At 37.1% G+C, this 26,315-nt stretch overlaps 1 protein-coding gene across 2 annotated transcripts in view; it reads left to right on the top strand.

Annotated features, from left to right (window-relative positions):
- Positions 1 to 2,237: 2,237 nt before the first annotated feature.
- The window catches only part of kcnk13b (potassium channel, subfamily K, member 13b), a 38,498-nt gene continuing 14,420 nt past the window's right edge, over positions 2,238 to 26,315 (top strand). Inside the window, exon 1 of one of the 2 annotated variants that reach the window (XM_038285052.1) lies at positions 2,238 to 3,014. In XM_038285052.1, the coding sequence (XP_038140980.1) occupies positions 2,675 to 3,014 (340 nt within the window). In that variant the 5' untranslated portion in view covers positions 2,238 to 2,674. The remainder of the gene's footprint in view (positions 3,015 to 26,315) is intronic. The other variant, XM_038285051.1, reaches the window with a different exon arrangement.

The following is a 26,315-nucleotide window of genomic DNA, read 5'->3' as shown; positions in this document are numbered from 1 at the left end:
TATGGATAATCATTCTCCATCAGATTATCATGGTCACTTATCTTTGTTTTTCTCCAACCAGTTTCCAGTGATGGGCAGTGCCCCGCCCTAGCCTTGATACCACGGTCCGGTCTGCTCTCTTTCAATAAACGCCTTTTAATTATTCCATTGTCCGTCTTGCCTTGAATACTGGGTCCTTCTACCGTGTGTTCTGACAAATTTCTAATTAAACTGGCTTAAAGATCTTGGATGTAGAATCATGAAATGTTTATTTTGCAGAAATTATTTGACTTGCTAAGAGCAGATTTTGCTAGAAACATTAATTACTGTAAAACAAACTGACTTGATCAAGTAGCAAAGCATTAAGCTAAATATTATATTCATTAAATCTTTGTTGTTGTTTTTTAAATGAACTTGGCCAAATAGTTTAAAGTCATTAAAATGTGTGACTTGCTATTTCTTCCTTAGTCCAATTTGGCTGAACTGCAGAATAGACCTTGACTTAGGGGAATTTTGTTTTTCAAACTCCTCTGAATTGCTGACCTGACTCCATCATAAAAATATCCAGTTCTTTCTCAACACCCACCAAGGGGAGTTCAAAGGTCACAATGAGCACATCAATTATGCTCAAGATGGTGGAAATGCCGCTCGAGGATATTCGCTTGTTTGGAAGCTCATAAACCCAAGAGCTTAAGTTAGAGCGCTGCTACAAAAACGTGGTCTGTTTGCTTTGCAAGTATGAGGCTGATTGAAGAATGGGCTTAATGATGGTGCTGGTAAACAGGGGTAAAACGATACAAAGTACCATCTTCCAGAGCCTGACGACAAATCCCGCTGACCTCTCCAGGGTATGTGTAATTATAGTCTGCTGCAATGGTGTTATCAAATCGTGTGCTCTCAGATTTTATGTAAATGCTCTATAAATAAAAAGACAAATGCAAGAGAAATTACATCAGATCTTTTATCTGTGTTACAAAATGTCTTGAATTACCATGGAAACACGCAGATTGCAGACATAAATCAAAGGCTTTAGAAACATGTAGAGGTTATTCTATATCAAAATACTTGGTCAAAGTTATTCAGTTCAATAAAATAAATACTGGGTAAATACCTGATAAGTCAAAATATTGAACAATCTTTGACAGCAGGCATACAAATATGTTTCTGAGAGTCCAAAATTATAATCAAACTTTCTTGATTGTTTAAAAATAGATTTTGATCATATAATCTCCTTTACTTTCACTATATTTTTCCACCAAACCTTAAAAACACTTTTTGGGGTAGATTCATGTGATAGATAAACACAAAGTAGCACATGGCTTTAAGGCAGCATATTTCAGAAAATACAGTATGCATCCACTAGCAATTAGTCTTAAAGTTGTAATTACATATAAAACATCCATGAATGCTATTTATTTTCACTAGGAATCTTTTTTTGACAGGACATTGAGTTGAGAGAGAAAGTGAAGATATGTAGTAAAGATCAATGGGCCAGATTTCAAATACAGAAAGGACTTATCAAGCCTCACATAACACTTCAGCTGTTTAAGTATTATTGATACCAAGGAACAAACCAGAAAACCAATGAAAGAAAAATGTAGAGAATTTTAAAGTAAAATTAGGTTCTAAACAATATCTATCGACCATCTTCAATGGATTGAACATCTAACATTGGAGAATATGGCACAGCTGCAAATCTACTGAGTAAAGGCCATCCATCCGAATATATAGGCCAGATGGGAAGAACATTCCCTGAAAGGAAGAAAATTAGAAAACAACTAAAAATTTGCAATAACCACAAAATCAAGTGTGGACAAAATACAATGATTCATAAATGTCCCAGTCAAAGCCCAGTACAAAATCACATTAGGTATAGCCAAACATTAAGCCTAAGATTCTCAGCTTTTGGTAGGCCTATGTTCTACTTTGTAAATGGATATCATAAAAAATAATAATAATAGAAACTTATATTTTATGTATAAAAAGTTAGAAATAGTTTTGCAGGCTGTCGCTGTTCTCTGAGTGATGGAGTCAGAGGTGGTGAAACCTGTACCTCCATCACTCAGATGCCTTTGCGCTCTGTCCATGGATCTGTGGACTCCAGTCAAATTTCCCATGTATCCAGAAATAGCTCTTCGGGCGCATCACTCATCCTGAATAATTTATTTCCACAGTGACATTTGCTCACACGGCCCCCGTGTAAAGACGGACAGAAAAGTGGCTCCCGCATCAGAGCTCCGTAAAGGTCAAATGTTATTGATCGGACCATTTCAAACACGCTCTATACTGTCAGAATCAAACCTCCAAAGTTTGGATCAGGTCAAACATGACGGGGGTTATGTTCAGACTCATTATCTGCCTGTTAGGGGCAAGTTTTGCAGTGATGATCAGACTCTGGTGCGTAAAATGCGCGCTCCGGGGCGGGGACTCCTTTGGAGACGCATCTGTGGAGCTTCACATCAGCACGACTCGCTGCATCTACAGGTTGCTGTCATTGTTTTTCTCCTGTCTTTGGTTATTTTCTAGATGTGATGTCAGATGAACCCACTGGAAGTGATGAAAGGTGTAGTTTATTGAGCACTTTGGAGCTTTTTATAGGAAACTGAGCTGCCTAAAACACGATGAAAGTCTACAGTGGCGGACAACTCCGTCTGCCACAGGTCTGTCACTGCGCTGCGGTGATAATAGCGACATAATGGCATGTAGGAGCGGCTGCTGCTGCGGCTCTTCTGGTCCCATCAACGAGGACAACGCGCGGTTCCTGCTGCTGGCGCTCTTCATCATCCTCTACCTGCTGTGCGGAGCCGCCGTCTTCTCGGCGCTGGAGCAGCCTAAGGAGCGGGAGGCGAAGGAGCGATGGGCGCAGAGGTTCGAGCACTTCTCTCAGAAGTATAACCTGAGCAAGAAGGAGCTGAGGAACTTTCTGAAGAACTACGAGGAAGCGAACGTGGCAGGGATACGCGTGGATACGACCAGACCCCGGTGGGACTTCCCTGGAGCTTTTTACTTCGTGGGCACTGTGGTGTCAACAATAGGTGAGGTTTTTACAAAGGTTTTGGTGTGACACTTTCTCTGATACACCAAAGCTTTCAGAAACTTATTTTTCAGTTTTTGAAAATACATTGTTTTTTTTGTTTGTTTTTTTTCCCCCACATATTTTTCTTTTCTTGCAAACACCACTAAGTACAAATCTCCCCCCTGCTTCAGAGTTTCATTTCTGTTCATGCATCCACCCACATAAAAACTAGGACAAATATTTTCTGGAATTTGATCTGAATAAGCACTAAAGAGAAGCTCAACCAGCATCTGTGTCGCCATAGATCCTTGATTTCACATTTATTCATATCTCTACATCAATTCTTTGTCCATATCTCAATAAAAAGTGATTTTAATGTGAAGTAAATATGTTTTGGTGCATGACAAAACCTTTAACTAAAAGAAATCTATGGCACAGGTACTATATGAGATATAATTATATGGTTGTTGTCAACAATACAACAAATGTACAGAAGTAGAGACATAAACTGTTATAGTAACTATGGAATTTATTAAAACAGTTATAAACTTTCTTCATCATAAAAATTATTTGAAGAATAAGAGTGGATCTTTAAAAAAGATCAGGAGGTGAAGGTGGAGGGATCACTGGGATCTGATCTGGGCTGGTGTTGCTCTCTGCCGCCCTGCAAGAACCAATAAACCACATCATTCTATAGCACACTGCTGTGGATTAGGTATATAGAAATGATTCTAATCACAGCATGGATTTTTTTCTTTACAAGAAAAATGTAAACTGCTGTGGTAGAGTTTTAATTACTTAAAATATTGCTAAACTGAACGAGTTACACTAAATAAATAATGCAAAGAAAGGTCAAGTTAGCTAACAGTTATGAACAGGCCAGCTGACAGAAATGCTAGGGCCCTGAGAAAAGGCTCTGCCTTGCCTTGTTGGAAAAGCTGGGTTATAACCTGTTCTCAGCTCAGGAACTAGGACCCGTATGATATCTGGTTGCTCAATAGGTTTGCCTAAATAAAATATTTAGAGATGACTTATCAAGATATTCCTGCAAAAAGGTCTGATGTTGCAAGGGAAGGTAATGGAAAGTGTTTGAAGCGTGCCCTTTGTTCTGATGCCAGTTTGTTTCAGCCATTAATCTCCTGTAGAATGGCTGGTCATATCACAGGTTATTTGCATTACAATAGGGACAGTTAGCAAGGTAGAGTGAATACACAAACTTAAAGAGGGGAGGGGGGCTTGCAGGAAAAGTGAAATTCTCCAGGACTTCTAGTGTTAAAGCTACACAATTACATCCAAACAAAACAACCAATATTTTCATGGTAAAAATAGTAACTTTTTTTTTTCAAATACTTGAAATCCTTTTTTCATGTCTTATTTTTTTAATAAGAGTAAGAACTCACTCCATGGGTGTATACAGATATATCTATTTGGAAAATCAATTAAAAGTTTTTGTTTCTTTTTTAGAAATAGAAAAAAATAATTATCATAAAGTCTACTGTTTATATATTGATTATTTGTTACATAATCAGATATAACTCTTACTCCCTGAATTACACTAAAGCTCTGTAATTTAGTACAAAGCAGGAACCACAAACCGACTCGTGACTCTCACCCATCACAGTACATTCCTCTAATTGTTTACATGCAATCCAACACAGGAAGGCAGACTTTTCACAAGCCATTTAGCAGTTTCTTTTAGTTTATAATGTATAAAGTGTTACATAGCTTTTATCTTGTTGGTGCCTAGTGCCACCCCGGGGCAGTGAGCCTTCTGTAAGAGAATTGAAGCAGATATAGATCAGCATCTTATTGAAATATTGTGATTATTGTGTTTTTATATATAAGAAAATGGTAAATATATTAAATAAATCACTGATTAGGCATAAGATGACGTCTCTCTTTAAGCTTCTTGAATGCTGGTCAAAGTCCAAGTGTTAAAACTTATGAGTTCAGACGGATCATACATGCCTGCTGCTGAAAAGAAGCAGGTAGATGTTTCAGACTTGTCAGAAGATGATACTGTCAGTCATAGTTGATTATCATGTACTCCAGTTATCTGCAAGCAACAATTATAACGACTGTATGATTCTCTGAACTGGACTGGGTCGGTTGGGAGACCTCTGAGGCAACATTTCAGAGTTCATTTATACACAGTTCCTAATAATACATTGAGAGTTATCTAGTCATTGATAAGAACCCGCTGATCCATCCATGCTTAGATGAAGAAAACTTGATAATCTCACAAATTTTATTGAGTTTCACAAGTATATAAATACCTAGGTAGAGTATTGTTTACATCTGGTAGATATTATAAAGTAAAAAAAATACTGGTGTCAGTGGACTTCCTGGTATCAAAGAAACCCCCCTGCTTAGCATTAATTATAATGCACAAACTAGTGCCGAAACAAATGAAAACAGAAAATAAATGTTTTTCTATGCAACTTATGGAAATATTTAGAGTAGAGGGGCAGACTTTATCTCAAAATAGGGCTAAAGTAACTCAGGTTAAAACTCTGGAGCTCTAAAAAATGACAACAGGAGAGCTAACCATATTACAGAGAGTAGCTTTATTTTATTTGTTGAACTTTTATTAACGGATTAGCTTTTTTTCAGTTCTTGCAGCCTTTTGGAAGACCTTGCCACAAGGCAGAATATTTTCAACGTAGAAGATACTTTGAGAAGCTGCTGCTAAAATTAGCCATTAGAAACTGTATAAATGATTTCACTTTGCATAAAAAGGGAACTAATATTTCAGCTTTTCTGTGAAACGTCTTTCATTCTCTAATGTACCAACATGGTGTTGACTTTGCTCATGTTGATCAACTGATCCCTGTTTTCTACCAGAAAGCTGCTTTTATTCCTTGGATGTAGCAGCTTTTATACTCTCAAAGGTATATTCACAAAATTTGCAAGTTTAAGCTACACAGTCTGTCTTTATTTCCTAATATTAGTTCTTCAACACCAAAGCAAAAAACCTACAATAATTAAAGCACATCTAATGCATGGAACAATTGAGTCTTTACCTGATCAGACATTAAATAATTCTGCATCATTAGCATTGATAACAGTTCAGGGTACATTTAGTCAGCAACTGAATCCCCAGCATTGATGCAATGAAAGACTCTTCTTTCACTTTAAGTAAGGGGTTATGTATATTTATACATTTTTGTTATTTCGTATTTAATCAAATATCTTCCGACTGTCGGTATGTTTTCCTATAACACGCAGCATACATTTACCACTACTTCCACTCAAAATAAAGTAACTTATCAAATAAAGAATTCAAACCCAGGTTAGACATATTTCTGTTAAAAACACTTAACTAATTGAGTAACTCTAAATTTATAAGCTATTACAGGAGGAAGACTAATAAATTGGTTGAAAAGCATTAGATTACCAAAAGAAATGATGTAATGATAATACAGCTGAGTAATTTTATGTTTAAGAACCAAAGTTTACCTTGAAGAACTTGGAATAAAGGTTGTGTGTTTAAAAAGCAGGATAGGAACCCGTGCTTAACTTTGGATCAGAGCGTGAAGAATTGCCATTTCAGACATCCGTCTCGCCATTGTGGCCTTTTGGAGCCATGAAAAAAGAGCTTTATAGTGAGTATCTGCAAAGGGTCCCCGATCTTCTAGGAAGCTTTTTAGTGTCCTTAAAGGATATTATCTCACAGTCTGAAATCTCACGCTTACCAGTTAAGCATATGTGTCCCACCCGTGTTCCATATGTCATCTATGAATCTTTATTTCATGGCTCTGAGGGACAAAATAGGACAAGGAAAATGGAAAATTAAAGAACAACAGAAAGCAGATATATAATGCGTCTATTAATACATTTAAAAAAGTAAACCCTTTTGGATTTATAATGGTTTGGTTTTCACACCCCTTAATTGAACAGCTTCATTTTTTAAAGGAAATAATCCATGCATAGTTTTGTGGAATGACCGTAGCTTAGCCTGTATTGTTTCTCCTGTAAACTGAGGGTTGCCTTTTTAGGCTTCTGCCTCTGTTATAGTGCCCTTAAGCAAGACACTTCATCTGCCTTGGCTGCTGTTGTTGGTCGGAGGACCTGATAGAAGCTTTTGTGTTGCAGCCTTTTTTCTGTCAGTCTGCCTTAGGCCAGCTGAGACTATGATGTAGCACGCCACCACCAGGATATGAAGGCCTGAATGTAGTTTAAAATGCTTTTGTCTTCAGACTGAAAGAGGTGCTTTATAAATAAAAGCCATTAACTATCAAGAAATGAGCAGATATGAAAAATATATATATAATTTTTCTAATTATTTTAGTTTTTTTCATTTCTTTTCACTTGGAGATTAAAGCTACAGTGTGTAATAATTACAGGCATATAAAGTCAGAAATTTAATATATTATACATAACTATGTTATTTATCATCACCTATGAGCTCAGCCTTTTAACCATAATATTTGCGTTGCCTTAGAATTCGTTATTTATAATTACATAGGAGCGGGTCTCGCAGCCATGGAGGCTGACATCTTTGCGCTACGGCAAGCGCAGAGGCAACAAACTAGCGATTGCGAGATCTCCCATGACGCTCAAAAATAACTACGGCAAGTTGAGAGAGATGAACTGAGACGGTACTGAACAGTAGATGGCAGTATTATGCCTGAGAAGCGTTTAGTCTGCCTGAAACCAAAGAAGAAGAAGAAGCAGGTATACTGCGCCTCAGTAACAAGAAAGGTGAACAAGGCGGCAGGCGTGAGTGACTTTGCAAACTGTTTGGCACTGTGTGGCCAAACATCAGACGAATGGAGGATCATGCCTACTCTGTATCACAACGAAAAGCGGCGGACACCGAACCCCCGTCATCTAAGAAGCGGAAACACGACGAGAATAAACGCAAGCGTGACAAGAAACGACAAAAAACACGGATCAACATTGGCACGGCATTTACACGATGGAAGTCACTGATGGAGGAAAAAGGTTTTCAAAGTGACGCTCAAGTTGCCAGTTTTCTCTTGGACAGGTAATTAATCCTACACACACAATTGTCTAATATCACTGCAGTTTTTGGAGTACAGGATGCTCAGACCTGTCTAAAACAATAACATGCTGCGTGATGATGCTGTTACTCTCCAGTATACTTATTCAGCAACGTCCCTGACGTTTCACAGGTAATGATTCAGTAATTTTCTGTAAAATAATTTTCTGGATATATACCTCGGTTACTTCTCTCCGGCTCCTTTGGAGATCTTCAAGCCTTTCCTCCTCTGCTCTCACCCCGCTGGCTCCCCTCTCTCGCCTGGCCCTAGCTGCACGGCCTCCCTGCCTTCGCCCTCGTCCTCTCCCTCTCCCTCGCGTTGTAACCCCCGTGCCACCAAAATGACTTGGACTCTGTAAACGGGGGATATATATTCTTCCAGCGAACACAATCTCGCTGTTAAACTAATGACTACAATTACTTCGTCTGTTTATATCACCATGCAAAGCAGCTCACCAAGACGTCACAACGATGTAGAAAAAATAACGGGTATATTTATTATCTTAAGTCTACATGAAATCTATACCCTACACAGACTAATGAAATACTATCTGTAAAATTATCTATGTAAACAAACCTCATCACTTGAGAGGGTAGGTGATGTGGACGTCGTAGAAGAAATTTTGTCCCGTAACGCTCGCCGTACTGTTGGGGGGAGAAGCGGTGGGGGGGAGATGTTCATGTTGCTGCGGTCTGTAGTCTGACCGCTAGATGTCGCTGAAAATTACACACTGTAGCTTTAAGTCTAACATATTTGGAGCCCACTCTGGTAGATAATTGTAAACAAAGATTTTCTTTTTACTTTTTAAGAAAACCAAAAGCAAACTTAAAGGAGAACACCTAGAAATTGAAAGATATAATTTAGATTTCATTTTGAAAGTTTGAATAATTTCAGACTTTGTATGACCTGAAATTGGAATTGCTTATTTAGATATTTTTGTGATTTTTCTTGTATTCAAGATGCTACTGAAATCCTTGGAATATTTGTGGGGTTGGATGAGGTTTTTTCTGATCAGGGCCAGAGAAGCAGGTTAGGACTATCTGGAAGATGAAAGATAAAACTTTGGTTATTTGTCCACAAAGCTCCTCTGAGTTAAAACACTCCTTGAATGCTGGATTTTCAACTTGAAAAAATGAAATCCAAAATTTGCCAGCATGAGATTGTAAAAGCATGTTTTTCAAATTTAATATCACAAAAAGTGTTGGTCAGCTCTCCATGGAGAGATAAGAGGAGGACATAAAAGCCCTACACTGCAGAAAGCTATCTCTCCTCACCACACAGCAGTAAGGGACAATAAGTACCATTACAAGTACAGGCATTAGCACCCCTCCAGCCAAATGACATGTAGATTTGAATGACTAGTTTCTAAATATAGAAGGATTGTGAAATCAGATGGGCCCGAACAACCTAAAAACAGAACAACATCTAGTGTTTTGTGTTGCTTATTCCAATCGACAGATTTATGAAAAACATGCTTATTAAGAAAAAAATTAATATTGCTCAAATGCAATGCAGATTCAGTGCAGAATCCAGCTCTTATTAAAAAGGTATATATTTCTCTATGTGAATAAGGGAATCAAATGAATGCAAATACATACTTTCGTGGTAGTTCTAATTGAGAGTCACAGAGATCTATAATTAGGTATATGGAGAAACATGGAAGCGCTTGTATTCAAAGTCCTTTCATTTATCAAACCCCAGTCAATCTTCTGAGCCGTGTTGCAGAGAGCATGCACAGTTAGAGATACTGAACAATCTTTGCAGCAACACTAGAATCAAGGACATGCTTTTCAAACGGAATATGGTCGGATGTGAAATCTATCTGTCTGCTGCTCTGTATAAGCCCTATACTAATGGTCCTGATTACTGCATGAAATACTGACAGAATAGTGATTAGTTACATCGCTTGGAGACAAAGTTTAAGAACATAAAACCAGAGTATCTGAAACTATTCCAGAAGCATCTTTGTTATTTACATTTGGCTGAATCAGGAAATGATTAGCAGAAGGAGGTGAAGATTTTAGCCCCTTCACTCCCACAGGAAGTCCTATTACTCTTTCTAATGAGCATCTGCTAAAAATAATGGCTTTTAATTATCAGGCTAAGTGATGGGAATCAGAAAAATAAGAAAAAAAGTCTTGAAATCCATAAAACAAAACATAAAAAACAAATTTGAAACTATAACATTTCGAAGAAAACAGAGACAACTTTTAAAGAGTTGGTATGCACTGTTTTTCCAGCTTTGTTTTCATAAGATAATGGCAAATTTTACTGCTGTGCGTGCTTTTAATTTACTATACCTTAAAAACTGTTTGGAGAATAAATATTCTAAAGGCTAACTTTCTCAATGCTATGTCTGATGAAATGAGGGTAATAAAATTTACTTCAATGCTTTTTTTCTGGTATTAAATTAGCCTATCAAGACATTTCTTTTTTCTGGACAAAAAAAGAAAACTCCAAATGATACTTCCCACCCCAAGCCGCTATTAAAAGTATGCACATAATATGGCTTCTCAGAATTCCAAAAATCGTCATGATTTGCACCATGATTCTGTGTTTCTATCAATTACAATGACCTTGTTCCTGACTTCATTATGCCCTGTAGATTTCTTGTTCTGATTGGTTTATCGTTTGAGCAAGCAGAATGGAATTTACTGTCTGTTAACTCCAGTTAGATATTTTTTGATTTCTAAATTAATTAACAATTACTTCACTAATCCATTGATCTGTTTCATTTAGTGCCTTTTCAGTTCTGTCAATGCATGAAATTAGGGCTGCAACAACGAATCGATAAAATCGATAAAAATCGACTTTTAAAAGCGTTGGCAACGAATTTAATCATCGATTAGTTGTGTCGCGCGATTAATGCGTCATCCGCCGCCGCCGTCATCCGGGGGAAGAAAAAAAAATATGGCGGAGCGAGTCAGCGCCGCAGTTGCAGTGTTGCCAACTCAGCGACTTTTCAGACCCCTCCAGCGACTATTTTTCAAAAAAGCGACTGGCGACAAATCTGGCGACTTTTTACGGTGTCACTGGCGGCTTTTGCCTGCCGTGGGGCGCCTCCCCCATCCCAACCCCTTTCTCCCTCTCCCACAGGAATCCCTCTCAGCGCGGCAGTCAGAGTCAGAGCCGCAGGATTTTAGTGAGGAGTTTACCCTCAGCGTCCAGACTGCAAATGAAGCGCGCATGCGCCGGGATTGACGGCGCAAATTGATCACAATAATTAAAATAGCCTGCGCTTTGTAAAGTGAAAAAAGTCGTAACATGCAACTTTTGTAAAAACAAATGACCATGGCACGGAAGCACCACTGTTATGACGCAACACCTGAAAAGAAAACACGTTGGAGCCTTCAATGGCAGTGAAGAGAGCTGATCAGCAGGATGAGTAACCATGTTTGTTTCATTTTAAAGAGGGGAAACGTAACGTTAGTTTCTCAGGTAGCTCATCTGATGCTTTCCTTACCTTGTTAGTAGGTTACAGACAGTGATAAGGTTGGCTACTTATTTTACTTTTAATTTCATTTAAATTTGTTTAAGCAGCGTTTATATTTTCTTTATAAATAAATTAACTTGCAAATTATGAGGGCAAGGCTTTTAAAGTTTAAATCTTCTGGCAAAGATAAAGAAAAGAAGATCCTGCAATTTATGGAAGTAAAGCAGAACAAAATCCAGCAAGATCAGTAATATGTCAATTAATTATCTGCCACATTCCCATGTAAATATCAATGCAACGTTCATAAGTTACATACAGCTTATGAACGTTGCATTGATATTTGAAATATCAATGCAACGTTCATAAGCTGTATGTAACGCAATTTCGTTCTGTATGCACCCTGTGCATACAAAATGACAAATAAAGAAGTCTAAGTCTAAGTCTAAATATCTGTCTTTGGAGGATGTGTTTTTTTTACCACCCCTAGTTCTCTCATTTTTATTCCAAATACAATTTATAATTAGAATCACAGGGCTATTTTTATCTCTATGGTTCAGTATTTTCTCAAGTAGCAACTTTAACTGCTATACTTTCCTGTCTTAAAAGGCAGAACTCTTCTAGTCTAAAAAAACTCATTTGTTGAAATGGGGGGACCTATTGTTTGAACCCCTTAGGGGCTTTAAAAAACAGAAATGCCTGTCTCTTTTTGCGCTTTATGAAACAAAGTAGCCTATATTTTGTGGATGTACAGCTACATTTCTCATGTAAGTTTGCGTAGTTTTTACACAAACATTTATTTTTTCATATTGCACCAGTACAGTTAATGAGCAACCTGTACTTGTGTGCTTGTTTGTTCTGTCTAAAATGTTTATTTTGGAATAAAGAGGTTAATATAAAAAAAAGTTTTTGTCCGATTCATCGATTAATCGAAAAAATAATCGGCCGATTCATCGATTTTTAAAATAATCGTTAGTTGCAGCCCTACATGAAATTCCTGTCAGGAGAACAAGAGAGGCAGTCAAAGAGAAAACAATACAATTTTGTAGTTCTCAGAAATGTCTGTGATTTAGTTTGTCAGTGTGGTAGAAAAAAGCATGAAAGCGCTTCAGAACGGCCAAACCAACACAGCTGTCACTTATTGATTCTTTGTTGTCACAACTGTTCCTCAGATTTGTACCTGCATTTCGCTTCAACATAATGATTTACAGTCATGGTCAGACAGAGTGGCAGTGTCTCTGAAACAATAGCAGGCTTAGGACATGCATGAGAGAGGCATCATTGACGGAAACAGTTGTCACACTTTACACAATGACCAACCGTGTCACAGAAAATATACTCCAAAATGTATATTGCTGAGAATAGGGATAGCTTGTTTATGAAAATAATTATTCAAAACTTTTCTAATTTTGCTTTTTAGAGTCCGATGCAAAACAAATAACGGTGGGAACATTTTTGCTATGAATTCATGTGCAGCTACTCTGGACATTCATTGTACTTGTGACAGACTCAAACACAGATACTCTGGACAGGTCCGTACGTTCTTGTAGGTGGTGTTTTGTTTCTTCCCTTTCGGGACTCTGAGTTTTAAGTTCTTAGTTCTTAGTTATTCTGTTTTGTTGATATTTGGTGTATTTTTCATTATATTCAAGCAGTCTTTAGTTACTCTGTCGCTCCCTTGTGCTTGTTTCCTTTCCCCTTGGCTTCCTTTTAGTTAGTTCCACTCACACCTGCTCCATATTTAGCTCATTGGTTCATCCTTTGTTCTGTTCCCCTTATAACCACCATCTCTACAGTCAGTCAGTGGTGGTTCCTTTTTGTTGTTTTGCTGCTTCCTCATCTCTGGTTTCTCCTGTAGCTTTCTGTTTTTTTGGTTCCTTGTATTTTGGAATATATTGGATTTTTGCCTCAGTTGCTTTATTAAATCTTCTGCCTCCTGGCCTCTGGATTTGGGTCCTCAAAATCCTCAATCCAACTGTGACAGTTGGTGTCACACAATACAGCAACAAAAAAGTCTTCACATCAACTGTTTTATATGTAACACATTTGCGAAGGAGTTTATGTGACCAGAGGATCACTGACAGCAACGCTGAGCAACCAGTTGAGAGAAGGGGAATTATCACTGTCCCTCTCTGACATGTGTGCATGGTATATACCCCCTTGTTTCTTCTTTTTTTTTAAAAGCTATAATTCAAATCAACCTTTCCCTCTCAATGGCACTATGGGAGAAGGGAAATAAACGACAACCTGACTCCTGTAAACATCAGAGGGAAGGACATTGAGATAGTGGACTCTTATAAGTACCTACCGTAGTATTATCTGAATAACAAACTGGACTGAACACTAGCTGACAGAAAGCGGCTGGGTAAGCTGATCAGGAAGGTCAGCTCTGTGATTGGATGCCCTTTTTACTCAGTGCAGAAGGTGGGAAATGGATCCTAACTAAATGAACATGTTGGGTAATGTCTTTCACCCCATGCATGAAGCTGTTGCAGAACTGGAGAGTTTCTTCATTGACAGACTGCTGCAGCCTAAATGTACCAGGGAGCGTTATCACAGATCCTTCCCCCAGCAGCTGTAAGACTCTATAACCACCACTGATCCCAAAAACCTCAATAGGTTTTTACATTCATGCTGGTTTTGCACAGTTTCTACCCTAGTCAGTTAAATAACATGCTGTCATTTTGCACATCTCTGATGTTGCTGCTATTTTCAAATATCCAATATTTTAAAAATGTCCATAGCTGCATATTGGTTATTAATTCTCCAGTACAGTATATTCTTACAGTGCAGTATTTTATTGTTTATCTTTTAACTCTTCACTATTATGTCATTGTTATACATTTTTCTAAGGTCCACATTTGTGTGATCATTTTTTCTATAATCTTTTTGCTGCTGTAAACAGAATTTTCCCATTGTGGGAGATTTCTATATCTATTCTATTATTTTCTATTCCAATATTTTTGATGAGATATGTAGGAAATTGAAAAACTTGAGTGTGTGAAATATACAGGGCTAACAGTGAACGCACATTACTGCCACACGTTTTTTTATCTTTTCCAAAAAAGTGCAAATTCAGCTACATTTGACCAACATGTGTGTTACTTACTTGAATTTATTTATTTGCTTATTTAGGTTTTCATCTAATTGGAGATTCTCTCTCTTGAACTGTGTACCTCTCAGAGTTATCATTAGCTTCTTCGGCCATGTTCACACTGCAGCCTGAAGTGACCGAAATCTGATTTTTTTTTGCCCATATGGGACCTGTACCTGATTTTTTCATGGCACTCTGAACAACACAGATCCGATTCTTTTCCAATGCAAACCAGGCCACTTGGCTATGTGGTCCGGAATCCGATACAAATCAGATTTTTTCAAATGCGACCTGTGTCTGAAAGGCCAGGTCGGATTCATCCAACCTGAACGCCATTAATACCTGACCATGGTCAGTATTGTGGGTCTTGCTATGAAGAAGCGGCAAGTAAACAACAACGATGGTGGACGATGACCTGGAGAGCAGTATTTATGTTCAACCATCTTAAGAAGATTGTGTTTTTAAGGTTTGGAAAGCTCGCTAGATGTGCTCCGGCACTACTGTCCATATTTACTTCCGTAAACACAGAGCACGCTTTCCTGTGACGTCATTGCGTCCTCTACTGCGCATGCGGGACACTTGTGTTGTATGGCTGTAGTTCTCACAGGAGATCACATAGAACTCGCATGTATTTTTAAGTGTAAACAGCAACGCATAAAAAAATCGTATTTCACAAAAAAAAAAATCAGAATTGAGCATCAAGGCCTACAGTGTGAACGTAGCCTTTGATGCTTCTCTAAATAATGGTATCCTCGCCTGTCCTTTTGGTGCAGCCTTATAGCTGTGCTATATGAGATGGAAGCCCAAGGACCAACTACCATACTGCAGTTTTTAGATACATTTTTAGATGCATCTGTTCTCCAACACACCCGGGTCAAATGAGTGGTTGGTCAGCAGGGTTCTGCTGAGATGACTGACATGCTGAGGTAGATTCAGGTGTGTTGGACAAGAGAGGACTCTTAAAGTTGCAGGGTGGTAGCCCTCAATGAAAGGACTTCAGATCATCTGTTTTAGGGTGATTAGGTGACTTAAAATGAATTGGTTTTACGGGATTTTCTTAAAGGCTATCAGAGCAAATTTATTTAATCTGTTTGGTTCTGTTCTTGTTGCACCCAAAGCATTTAGAATTAGAGCCACATTTACCCTCTAAATCATCATACCACAATGTTTTCATCATAAACAGATCAATAGACAACCTTGACTCAGCCATCTTGCCTGGGGATCAATTGAAATGTAACAAGGAGATCAGAGCTGAACATACAACTTTCTGATAATAATTTCAATTTCAATTCAGTTTATTTATATAGCGCCAAATTCACAACAAATGTCATCTAAAGGCACTTTACAGTTCAACCAGATCATACAGTCAAACTGATTCAGAGTTTTCTATCTAAGGAAAACCAGTTGATTGCATTGACTCATTGACTCAAATACAATCCCTCACACTAAGCATGCTTGTAGCGACAGTGGAGAGGAAAAACTCCCTTTTAACAGGAAGAAACCTCCAGCAGAACCAGGCTCAGTGTGAGCGGCCATCTGCCGAGGCCGACTGGGGTTCAAGGAGACATAAGCAGAGACACAAAAAGTAGCTGTAAATGGCGGCCCTGTCCAGGAAACACACAGCCAGGCAGACGAGCTCCAAGCCAGCTCCCATGTCAGAGGATGAAGAGATCACATCCAGCCAGTCACGGTCAGAGAAACAGGACTACACTGAAAAACAGGCTGATCTCCAGCATCTATAAACAACGGTGTTGATGGAAGCAGCACAGCTGAAATTTCTCTTCAGGATGGTGCCACAGCCAAACAGGAACAGACGAGGCAAAGATACTATGAGAAAAAGCAGAGAGACCATAACGTTAGAGATTGAACTAACAGATTTTGCAAAGTGAGAGAATAGAGATAGAATAGAATAATAGGATGACGACTTTTCCCACTGAGCAACAGACACCCCGTGTGTTTGTCTTATTACATAAGATCCTGATAAAATAAATTTTCAGTGGTGATGAGGCAAAGAGGAAAGGGCTGTGAGAATACTTTTGTAAGACACAGTTTGAAGCAATCTAATTAACTACGCTGTTAAAAGCTCTCTGTGTGAGAAGAGGGAGCATGTCTGTTTATGTCCAAAGGGGTTCAGACCCTGAAAGTAAGAAAGCACTCAATATTTCACAGCACAAATACAGCACATCATATCTCAATTGACAGACAAATTATCAGACTCAGCTCAGCTGTTAGATATATCAAGAAGGGAAATTTGATATTTTATGCATCATCTACTCGTCCACTCTTTAATCCCACATGCTGTTCTCTCCTTTTTTGTTTGATAACGCCTTTTTAATGAACTGTCATACTGGATCGTCTATCAAATCACTGCCTGTATTAAAACAGGCGGATGTGTTATAGAGTACTAGAGAGCGTGGCATTGTGATAGTTTCACATTCACATTACATGCCTCCTAATGCAAATGCATTCACTCTCAGCCTTTTTGTAGTCTAATGGAGAATTTGGTCTGGTTTAGAAATAATGCTATCCCATTTACTGCTTATTTAGATCATGGCTGACATGGATTTCATTCATTCATCGTCAACAGTATCTGCAGCAGTCATTGGATAAAAGAAAGGGTACATAATGGTCAGGTTTCTGGAGAAAAAATGCACATACTCATACCTAAATCTAAATAATCTAACAATTCATGGTTTTGGACTGTTGAGGAAGCCAAAGTACACAAAGAGAAACAATGCATGCATAGGGTTTATGAGTATTAAATTTATCTCTATTAGTTTAAAAAAATAAAGCATCCCAAAGCATAATGAGGTGTTAAAAAATAAGTTATTTGAAAATGGGCAGCATGGTCTTTGCTTTGAATCTGGGTTGTTGTCTTTCTGTATGGAGTTTGCAAGATGACACGAGGTGTTTAAAACCTCCTTCCCAATAACTGCTGGAGTCTCATAAGTAAAGATTCACTGACCCATTTTTTCTGATCCAATCCTACATCCATACATGGGCCAAAATCCAATTTCAATCCGATGTCCTTTGACCATGTGATTAAAAGGCATCATGGTTGACATAAACGGTGTTTAATGAAGTTGCAATTTAACACAGATATAAATCATCACTAGCAGCTGTGTGCACATTGCATGATGGTGTAAGCAGCATTACAATCATAAAATTGAAGTCACTAGATTGCTGTAACTGTATTGCTGTGTATGATATAAAAATATATAAATGACTGGATCAGCGTCATTCATCTGATGTCTGATCCAGCTAGATCGGATTGAAGCATCTCTACTTATAAGCAAACATTCAGTCTGAGATTTATGCTTTGACAACTTTCAACCATTTTTTTCCTTCTTTATATAAAATGTGTTAGATGGTGATCTAACAGCATAGCTTTAACATTTGTTTGCATTATATAAAGGTTGGGTTGTAAAGCCTTTTTATAAATGAACATTGGCTTAGATGGTTTCATACACAATTTTAGATGCTTTTTAAATATATTGCTTTTATTTCAAACAGTATAATTAAGACATTGGTTTACAGAACCATGAGTGTAAAACAGGAAACAGCTCAGGTCAGATAAGCAGCCACAACTTATTGATACAAATTAAATCAAATTTTATCCTCTGATTTTGTAAAGATTGAAACAACGACCAAAACAAACAACATGATAAACAAATTTTAGGTAATAAATCGGCTTAGATGGATCTAAGGTTCTACTGTTTTTGATGTCCTTCACTAGAAATCTATTTATGTTTTTCTACTCTCATTAAAGGCGCAGTTCATATGAAAAAATAAATAAATAAAAAAGAAAATAGCAATTTTTGATTTTATTTTTTTCTAGAAGGTCATCAGTAGTGCTTATAGCCATTCTGTAAAAGGGGAAAATCAAAGTTTTCAAGGTAAAAAAAAAGCAAAAAGGTAAATACATGAACCTCTTTTAAAAAGGTAAAACCTCACTGAGATAAAAAAAAAAAAAAAAAAAATGTTCTAAGTGAGACCTTACAAGACAGCTGTAGTTATGATAAAACAGCTGCAGAACAAAATAAACCCACGCATAGATAACATAACAGATCTGGAAAGATTTAAGTGCAAAAATGCAAGGTTGAAATTAAAATCCAAGTGAACATTTTCCCTTTCCTGAACCTTTAAGATGACCTTAAAATCACCAACAATCTCTGTCATTTTGAATCTGTCAGACATTCATTCAGTTAAGAAAGGGAATATGAGAAAAACTCTTACACCAAATAAGTTCCAGCTCTGGGAACAGTCAAGTGATAAAACGCAGAGAGTCCGTGAAGACTGAGGGGCCCAGTCAAGTACTGGGAGAAGTAGACCATTGCTAAAGTCTAGTTTTTGGATTTTTTGGAGGTGGATAGCCTTCACCTCCTCTCAAATCACCTCTGTTACAATAAGAAAAAAGAATTAAAAAATTGATTGAGATAAAATAAAAAATACAAAAATTTAAATAAAGAAGAAAAATCAAATCATAATTTTTGCACAACTAATCAGTGGAGACCAATAACAAATATAATTAAATTATAACAACAGCTAGGGAAAAAAAAATGTTTTATTAAAATGAAAACAAAGGCAGTGAAATTATTTCCCACTTTTTTTACATGCACTATAAAAACGGAAGTATGCAATTTGAATTTTGACAAAATAATGAATACATCCATTAAAAAGTGGCAACCTGTACTCTGTGTTTTGCACAATGACAGCTGAAGAAAAGCACCTGCCCCCTGCAATACTGCAAGGTTAAGCTGTTATAGACAGTAAGTGGATGGATAAAAATATTTCAAAGTTTAAGGGAGTTGCAAATAGCACTATGTTATGAAAATTTCTTTTTTGCGTGACGCTACTTTCCAGTAAGCTCTAAGATCTTAAAAATCAGTCGTTCACCCAGGTTAATAAAGTTTTAATAAATAAAGTAAGTCTCCAAACACAAATATATAAAAAAAAATGTTATTGAAACCAGGGCTTTAACTAATAATTATTTTGGTAATCGTTTCAGTCAATTATTTTTTCAATAATAATCTGATAGGAAAAGTTTCCTTAAAGAAGATTTTTGAAAGAATCAAACCAGGTGAAACTCAAACTTTTTCACTTGTGGAGTTCTGAAAAGAGCATATTGACAGAAAAAGAAGGTTTCTATCTCCAATGCAAAATATTTATAGATTTTCTTTTTACAATTTTGGTAGAATTACTGCTCTAAGTGGGTCGCTCTGTCAGCTAAAGGCATGTTTTACAGTCTCTATACTCCAGTTGATTACTAAAATAGTTGACAGTTAATTCAAGAATGGATTGTCTACCATTAATCTGATTAATTGATTCAGCCCCAATTGAAAAATAAAGTTAATTTTTTAAGTCACTTTGTTTTAATGCAGCTGTTTTTAATTGACCCTATTACAGAGTCAGATTAAAAAAGCCCTTAACCTCCAGGTTATGCTTGTCGCCCTTTTCCTTTGCAGTCAGTGTATAACGCGGCTCCACAGCTGGTACAGCTCATAGAGGCTGGATTGTCACCAGCTCCCAGTTATATTTGTTTTTTATATGATTAGCCCCTTTTCCACTGAAAGACCCTCGATTTACAGCCACAGCATTTGTATGATTGGCGTAATCGGAATCCATGGAAATTTTTTCAGCATCTTGTCCCATTATACTGAAAGCCCTTCGATAATCATCCTGAGAGAAACTGCACTACACCGTCGGTCCAGTGGGTGGCAGTAATACAAACATACAAGTTCTCCCTTTACCTCTAGTGTCCACCAGCTAATAGAAGATCCCTAAGGTTGTTTGACATTTGATTTTTGATCAACCTGCACCTCGCAGTTGCTTTAGACGTTTATTTAAGTTGGACTGGTATTTTTTTTTTTATCATTTACAGGACAAACAGAAAAAAAATATTTGAAAAATTATTCATTAAAGTCTATGTCCATATATAATCTATTTTTATTAAGTAGAAGCTCTTGACACTTGATTTGACGAGGAAAGGATCCACATAAGCCAACAGACAGTATCCAACTCGTGATCTCTCTTGAAGCCCCTTTGAAAAAATCAAGCAGTTCAAATAGATAATTCACTGTCCATCTTCCTCACTTTTTCTGCTGGAGGTCCACAGGGATCAATGCTCGGACCAATTCTATTCAGACCCTTTATGTAAATGATGTACCCAATATCTGTAAAACTGTAAAAATGCAATTATATGCTGATGACACTGTACTATATGTTCATGCAAAAACTAAAAGTGAAGCTGCTGCTTTTCTCTCTAACGCTACACTATCAGTGTCTCAATGGCTCCAGGACTCCTGCCTACATCTTAACATTGGAAAAACAGTCTGTATGTTTCTCTCCCACCAGCCAGTAGAGGTTGATGAACCATCTGTGTTTGTCAATGGAGAGAGATTGGATGTGGTTGAACGCTTTAAATATCTTGGAGTGGTCTTTGATTCAAATTTAAATTTCAAGTAGCATGTAAAGAGAGTCTCAAATATAATTAGGTTTAATCTTTCAAACTTTAAACATATAAGACCCTATTATATAGGGTTGTATTATATATAAACTAGTGCCATGCCACATGGTCTCACACTTCAGAGGCAATTCTGAAACCCCTACAGTCTCTCTTTAAGAAAACTTTGAAAGTACTTGACAAAAACCCTTTATTTTATCATCATTGTAAAATTTTAAACAATTACAACATTTTTAAATTTGATCATCATCAGATATCAGATATTGGTTAAAAAATGAGTGAGATGTCCCATTTAAAGTGGCCTATGTGATCATTTACCCTATTAAACCCATTTCATTTTATGTATCCCAATGTCCTAAATTGTTGGACTTCAAAAGCTTGGTGCTGTGGGATTTAAAGTCAGCCATCTAGGGTTCTGGAAAAAGTCCATGCAGTTGATTGAGGAATGCTTGGTAAATGTGGGAAGCATGGCCAAAAGGCCTCTAGAGTAAGCAGTGTGTGATGTCCAATGATTCAGAAGTAGCACAGGTATACACAAGTCTACATGCATGAAACTGATTATGCCACTAAGTATTTCTCCAAACATAAAAAAAAATGCAATTTTTCTTGTTTCCTTGTTACCAAACTTGTGTTTTCTTCTACTCATCTAGAAGTTTAACCTAAAAATTAGATAAAAGTTTTGTTTTCTTCAGGAGGAGCTGCATGGCAGTCTTATATTTACTAGGCAGAGCTATTTTTCTATTACTAAGTCGCTGACTGAATAGAAGTGAGATTTACAGCATGAAACAAGCCTAATAGATAATCTTTCATATCATAAGTTCTCGAGGGAAGTCAGAACTGCAGTACAACTCAGAAACCGTCTTTAACACCAGCTACTCATTCAATCATGTCTTAAAACCTCAATTCCTTTCACACCTGTCAGTAACTGTAATAAATGTAATGGTTTTTATTAGGGCTGCAACAACGAATCGATAAAAATCGACTTTTAAAAGCGTTGGCAACGAATTTCTAGCCTGACGTAGTCCTACTCAATTCTAGTCAGAATATGAGTCTGATACTGCTCCATAGAGCTGTGATTATGGGGCGTGTTTCGAATGAACCAGGAAAAAAAAATGCCTCTGCACTCAATTGGATAGACCTACAACCAATAAGAGCAACGGAGTGCGTGACGTATGTTAAGCGATGCATAGTTGTTATCAACAAAAATCAAAGCGTGCAGTTGCACGCCTAGAATAAGAAGATGAGCCTTGATCGCGTTTCTCTGTTCCTTTTTTTAAAATTAATTTGTTGTTGATATCTTCTAGAACAGACCTAATAGCAGAATCTACTCACCTCAACTCTCCGGCGGCAGCCATTGTTGTTGTCACCCAAGCGCTTTGGTCACGTGGTTGATTACGTTACTGTTGATCATCTGTCCATCATCGTATAAAGCCCGCCCTGACAATTTGATTGGATCGCCAGAGGGTGGGCGATCATACTCGCGCTACTATGGAGCAGAGCCAGACCGAACTTCCCGACCTCAAACCTTGTGGGTGGGACTAAGTTCGGAATGGCACCCAGGCTAACGAATTTCATCATCAATTAGTTGTGTCGCGCGATTAATGCGTCATCTGCCGCCGCCGTCATCAGATCCACTTGACTGAAACGGGGTAAGAAAAAGAAAATACGAGCCAGCGCCGCAGGTGCAGTGTTGCCAACTCAGCGACTTTTCAGACCCCTCCAGCGACTATTTTTCAAAAAAGTGACTAGCGACAAATCTGGCGACTTTTTACTGTGTCACTGGCGGCTTTTGGAGACTCTTACGTGAAAGCATGTATCGTTCCTACTCTGCCGTGGGGCGCCTCCCCCACCCCAACCCCATTCTCCCGCTCCCGCAGGAGTCCCTCTCAGCGCTGCAGTCAGAGCAGCAGGATGTTTACCCTCAGCGTCCAGACTGCAAATGAAGCGCGCATGCGCCTGGATTGACAGAGCAAATTGATCACAATAATAAAAATAGCCTGCGCTTTGTAAAGTGAAAAAAGTCGTAACATGCAACTTTTGTCAAAACAAATTAACATGGCACGGAACCACCATGTTTCTTTGGTTTTAAAGTGGGGAAAAGTTACGTTAGTTTCTCAGGTAGCTCATCTGATGCTTTCCTTACCGTGTTAGTAGGTTACAGACAGAGATAAGGTTGGCTACTTATTTTACTTTTAATTTCATTTGAATTAGCTTAAGCAGCGTTTATGTTTACTTTATAAATAAATTAACTTGCAAATTATGAGGGCAAGGCTTTTAAAGTTTAAATCTTCTGGCAAAGATAAAGTAAAGAAGATCCTGCAATTTATAGAAGTAAAGCAGAATAAAATCTAGCAAGATCAGTAATATGTCAATTAATTATATGCCACATTCCCATGTAAATATCTGTCTTTGGAGGATGTGTTTTTTAGCACCCCTAGTTCTCTCATTTTTATTCCAAATACAATTTATAATTTGAATCACAGGGCTATTTTTATCTCTATGGTTCAGTATTTTCTCAAGTAGCAACTTTAACTGCTATACTTTCCTGTCTTAAAAGGCAGAACTCTTCTAGTCTAAAAAAAACTCATTTGTTGAAATGGTGGGACCTATTGTTTGAACCCCTTAGAGGCTTTTAAAAACAAAAAAGTCTTTTTTTGCACCTTATGAAACAAAGTAGCCTATATTTTGTGGATGTACAGCTACATTTCTCATGTAAGTTTGCGTAGTTTTAACACAAACATTTATTTTTCATATTGCACCAGTACAGTTAATGAGCAACCTGTACATGTGTGCTTGTTTGTTCTGTCTAAAATGTTTATTTTGGAATAAATATAAAAATATCAAAAATATTTTTTGTCAGATTCATCGATTAATCGAAAAAATAATCGGCCGATTCATCGATTTTTAAAATAATCGTTAGTTGCAGCCCTAGTTTTTATATACTTTATAAAATGGGTCAAATAGCTTCAGATATCTCACTTCAAAGATAACATGAGATACAAAGAAAAGAAAAACAAATCCATAAAATCCAGCTCATTTGGCTTTATTGTCATGTTTTGGAGAAAACTCTGGTTCAATTAGCACCTTGACAACCAATTTGAAGAAGAGGCAATCACATCCTCCCCAAGAAGCCACAGAGTAGCGCAGCCAATTAGTCAGGTTGAAGCTTTTATTTTCTATCTCAATCATGAGGAAAAAAGGTTTCCACGTTGATCTTCCCTTTTCTGGCTAAAAAGTCCTTTCAGGTTTCACACATTTATATCTACTGTACCCGATGAAATAATTGAATGCATTGCATGACAAAAACTATTAGGTTTATATGATGTGAAGTTTTTCACTGATGTATAATTTAGCATTTTCAGAGATATACTGAGCTTTAATTGCCATTTTAGTAAATTAAGCAAAAAAAAAAAAAAAAAAACATTTCTGTAACCCGCAGTGAAATAAAAGATGTTTCACCATGCTGTCCTTTTTGCTTTACTTGCAAGTCACAAGAGAAACATAAGGGAGGCAGAAATTGTTCAATTTTTCTTTTACTTTTCAACTTGTTAAAAAAAACAGAAGCAACAATTCAGGGTTTTTTTATATTGTATTTTATCCAGCCTTACTGAGGAAATAGAACATTCATTCCAGTATCCTTTGCAATGTAGTGCAAAATAGGGCCAGACATTGACTGTGCCATTCTAAAACCTGAACAAGCTTGTTTTAAACCTTTCTGGCTGTATGCTTAGATCTGCTGTCCTGCTAGAAGGGAAACCAAGGGCTTATCTGAAGTTTAATGCAGTCTCTTAAAAACTCTTTTCCAGGAACGACATGCATCACGTTTAATCCATCTTCCTCTCAGTTTTGACCATCTGCCCTGTTAAAGTTAAAGAAAACTGTTCCCATAGAAACCCTTGCCCTTTTTATGGTTTGGATTTATTTTCAGAGTAAAATGCAGTGTTGGTTTTCTGCCATATTGAGTATTGTGAATACGGGCCCCGAAAGTTCACTTTTGGTCTCACCTAACCTCTTTGACATGTTGGCTGTATCTGCTTGTGTAAAGCTGTGGGAAGCTTCTATTAACTTATTTCTTTAACAATCTGTTAATCTTGTCACTTGGCCAGATTTCAGCATTTGATATACCGTATCAAAAGCATATGCACAAACGTTTGGTGTATAACGTAAAAAGGTGGTACTACAAGGCTAAGCGTTTCAAACAAAGAAAAAATATCTTACAGTTTTAAAATAGGAATCTAGAAAACTGCAAGTTTTGAGTCAGGGTTTCTGCGGGTCATTAAAAATCATTAAAAGTCATTAAAGTATTATTTTTTAAATTAAGGCCTTAATTGGCATTAAAATGCATTAAATGTGATTATCATGGTATTTAAAATAATAATAATTTTTTCAAATATATCAGATTTAACTGGTTCCACATGTTTGCGTGGAACTGCTCCTGGTTGATCCTAAAGCCATATGTTCGGAACAGAAGCTCGAGGCACAGAAAAAGCTACAGAATGGGAAAATGCAAATTTTAACATAAGTGGCTGGAAAACGAGAAATTCGGGACATGGCTGCTGCCTGTCGATGGTAAAGATTACGAAGGATTTGGCCGTGTTTATTAGGGTTGTCACGATACTAAACTTTTCAACTCGATACCACTACTAAGTAAAATATTCGATACTCGATACCCTTTGTGTTACCACAAGAATAAAAACAAAGACTCTAAAATTCAACAGAAATATTTTAAATACTAAAAAAAAAATAAGAATAATATTTTGAGGTTGTATGCTGTGCACAATATTAAGCAAGCTTGATAAAAAACTTACAAAATTAAAATTAAGTGTTCCTTCCTTGGCTGGCTATGTTTTGCAGACATAACAATGACACTAGCCAGACCAGTTAAACAAAAATAATTCTCAGCAGCTGCACATGTTACAAAAACAAGTCTGAAACTGAAAAATGCACAGAATTATTCAATCACACAGTGTTCTGAAATTGCATTTTCCACTATTTTGCACTGTAGATGGCTATATCGAAACTTTTGAAAATGACTATTGTATCCGGATACAACGTTTCAGTATCGATACTTTTTTGAGTCTCGATACTTTTGACAACCCTAGTGTATATATATATATATATATATATATATATATATATATATATATATATATGAGAGTAATGGGTACTTATTGAGGGCATTAAAATTATTTCTAAGAGCATTAAATTAGAGTTCCTCCTTCCTGTATAAACCCTGTGAGTATGCTTATAGATACAAACTGATTGAATCACTTTACGGAATATAACAATGCTATATGGTAAATGGCCTGTACTTATATAACGCGTTT

This window comes from Cyprinodon tularosa, unplaced genomic scaffold (assembly GCF_016077235.1).
Source record: "Cyprinodon tularosa strain WSP-4 unplaced genomic scaffold, ASM1607723v1 ctg206, whole genome shotgun sequence".
Taxonomy (NCBI): domain Eukaryota; kingdom Metazoa; phylum Chordata; class Actinopteri; order Cyprinodontiformes; family Cyprinodontidae; genus Cyprinodon; species Cyprinodon tularosa.
Note: the sequence above shows the minus strand (reverse complement) of the source record. Positions and strands in the feature narration are given on the sequence as shown.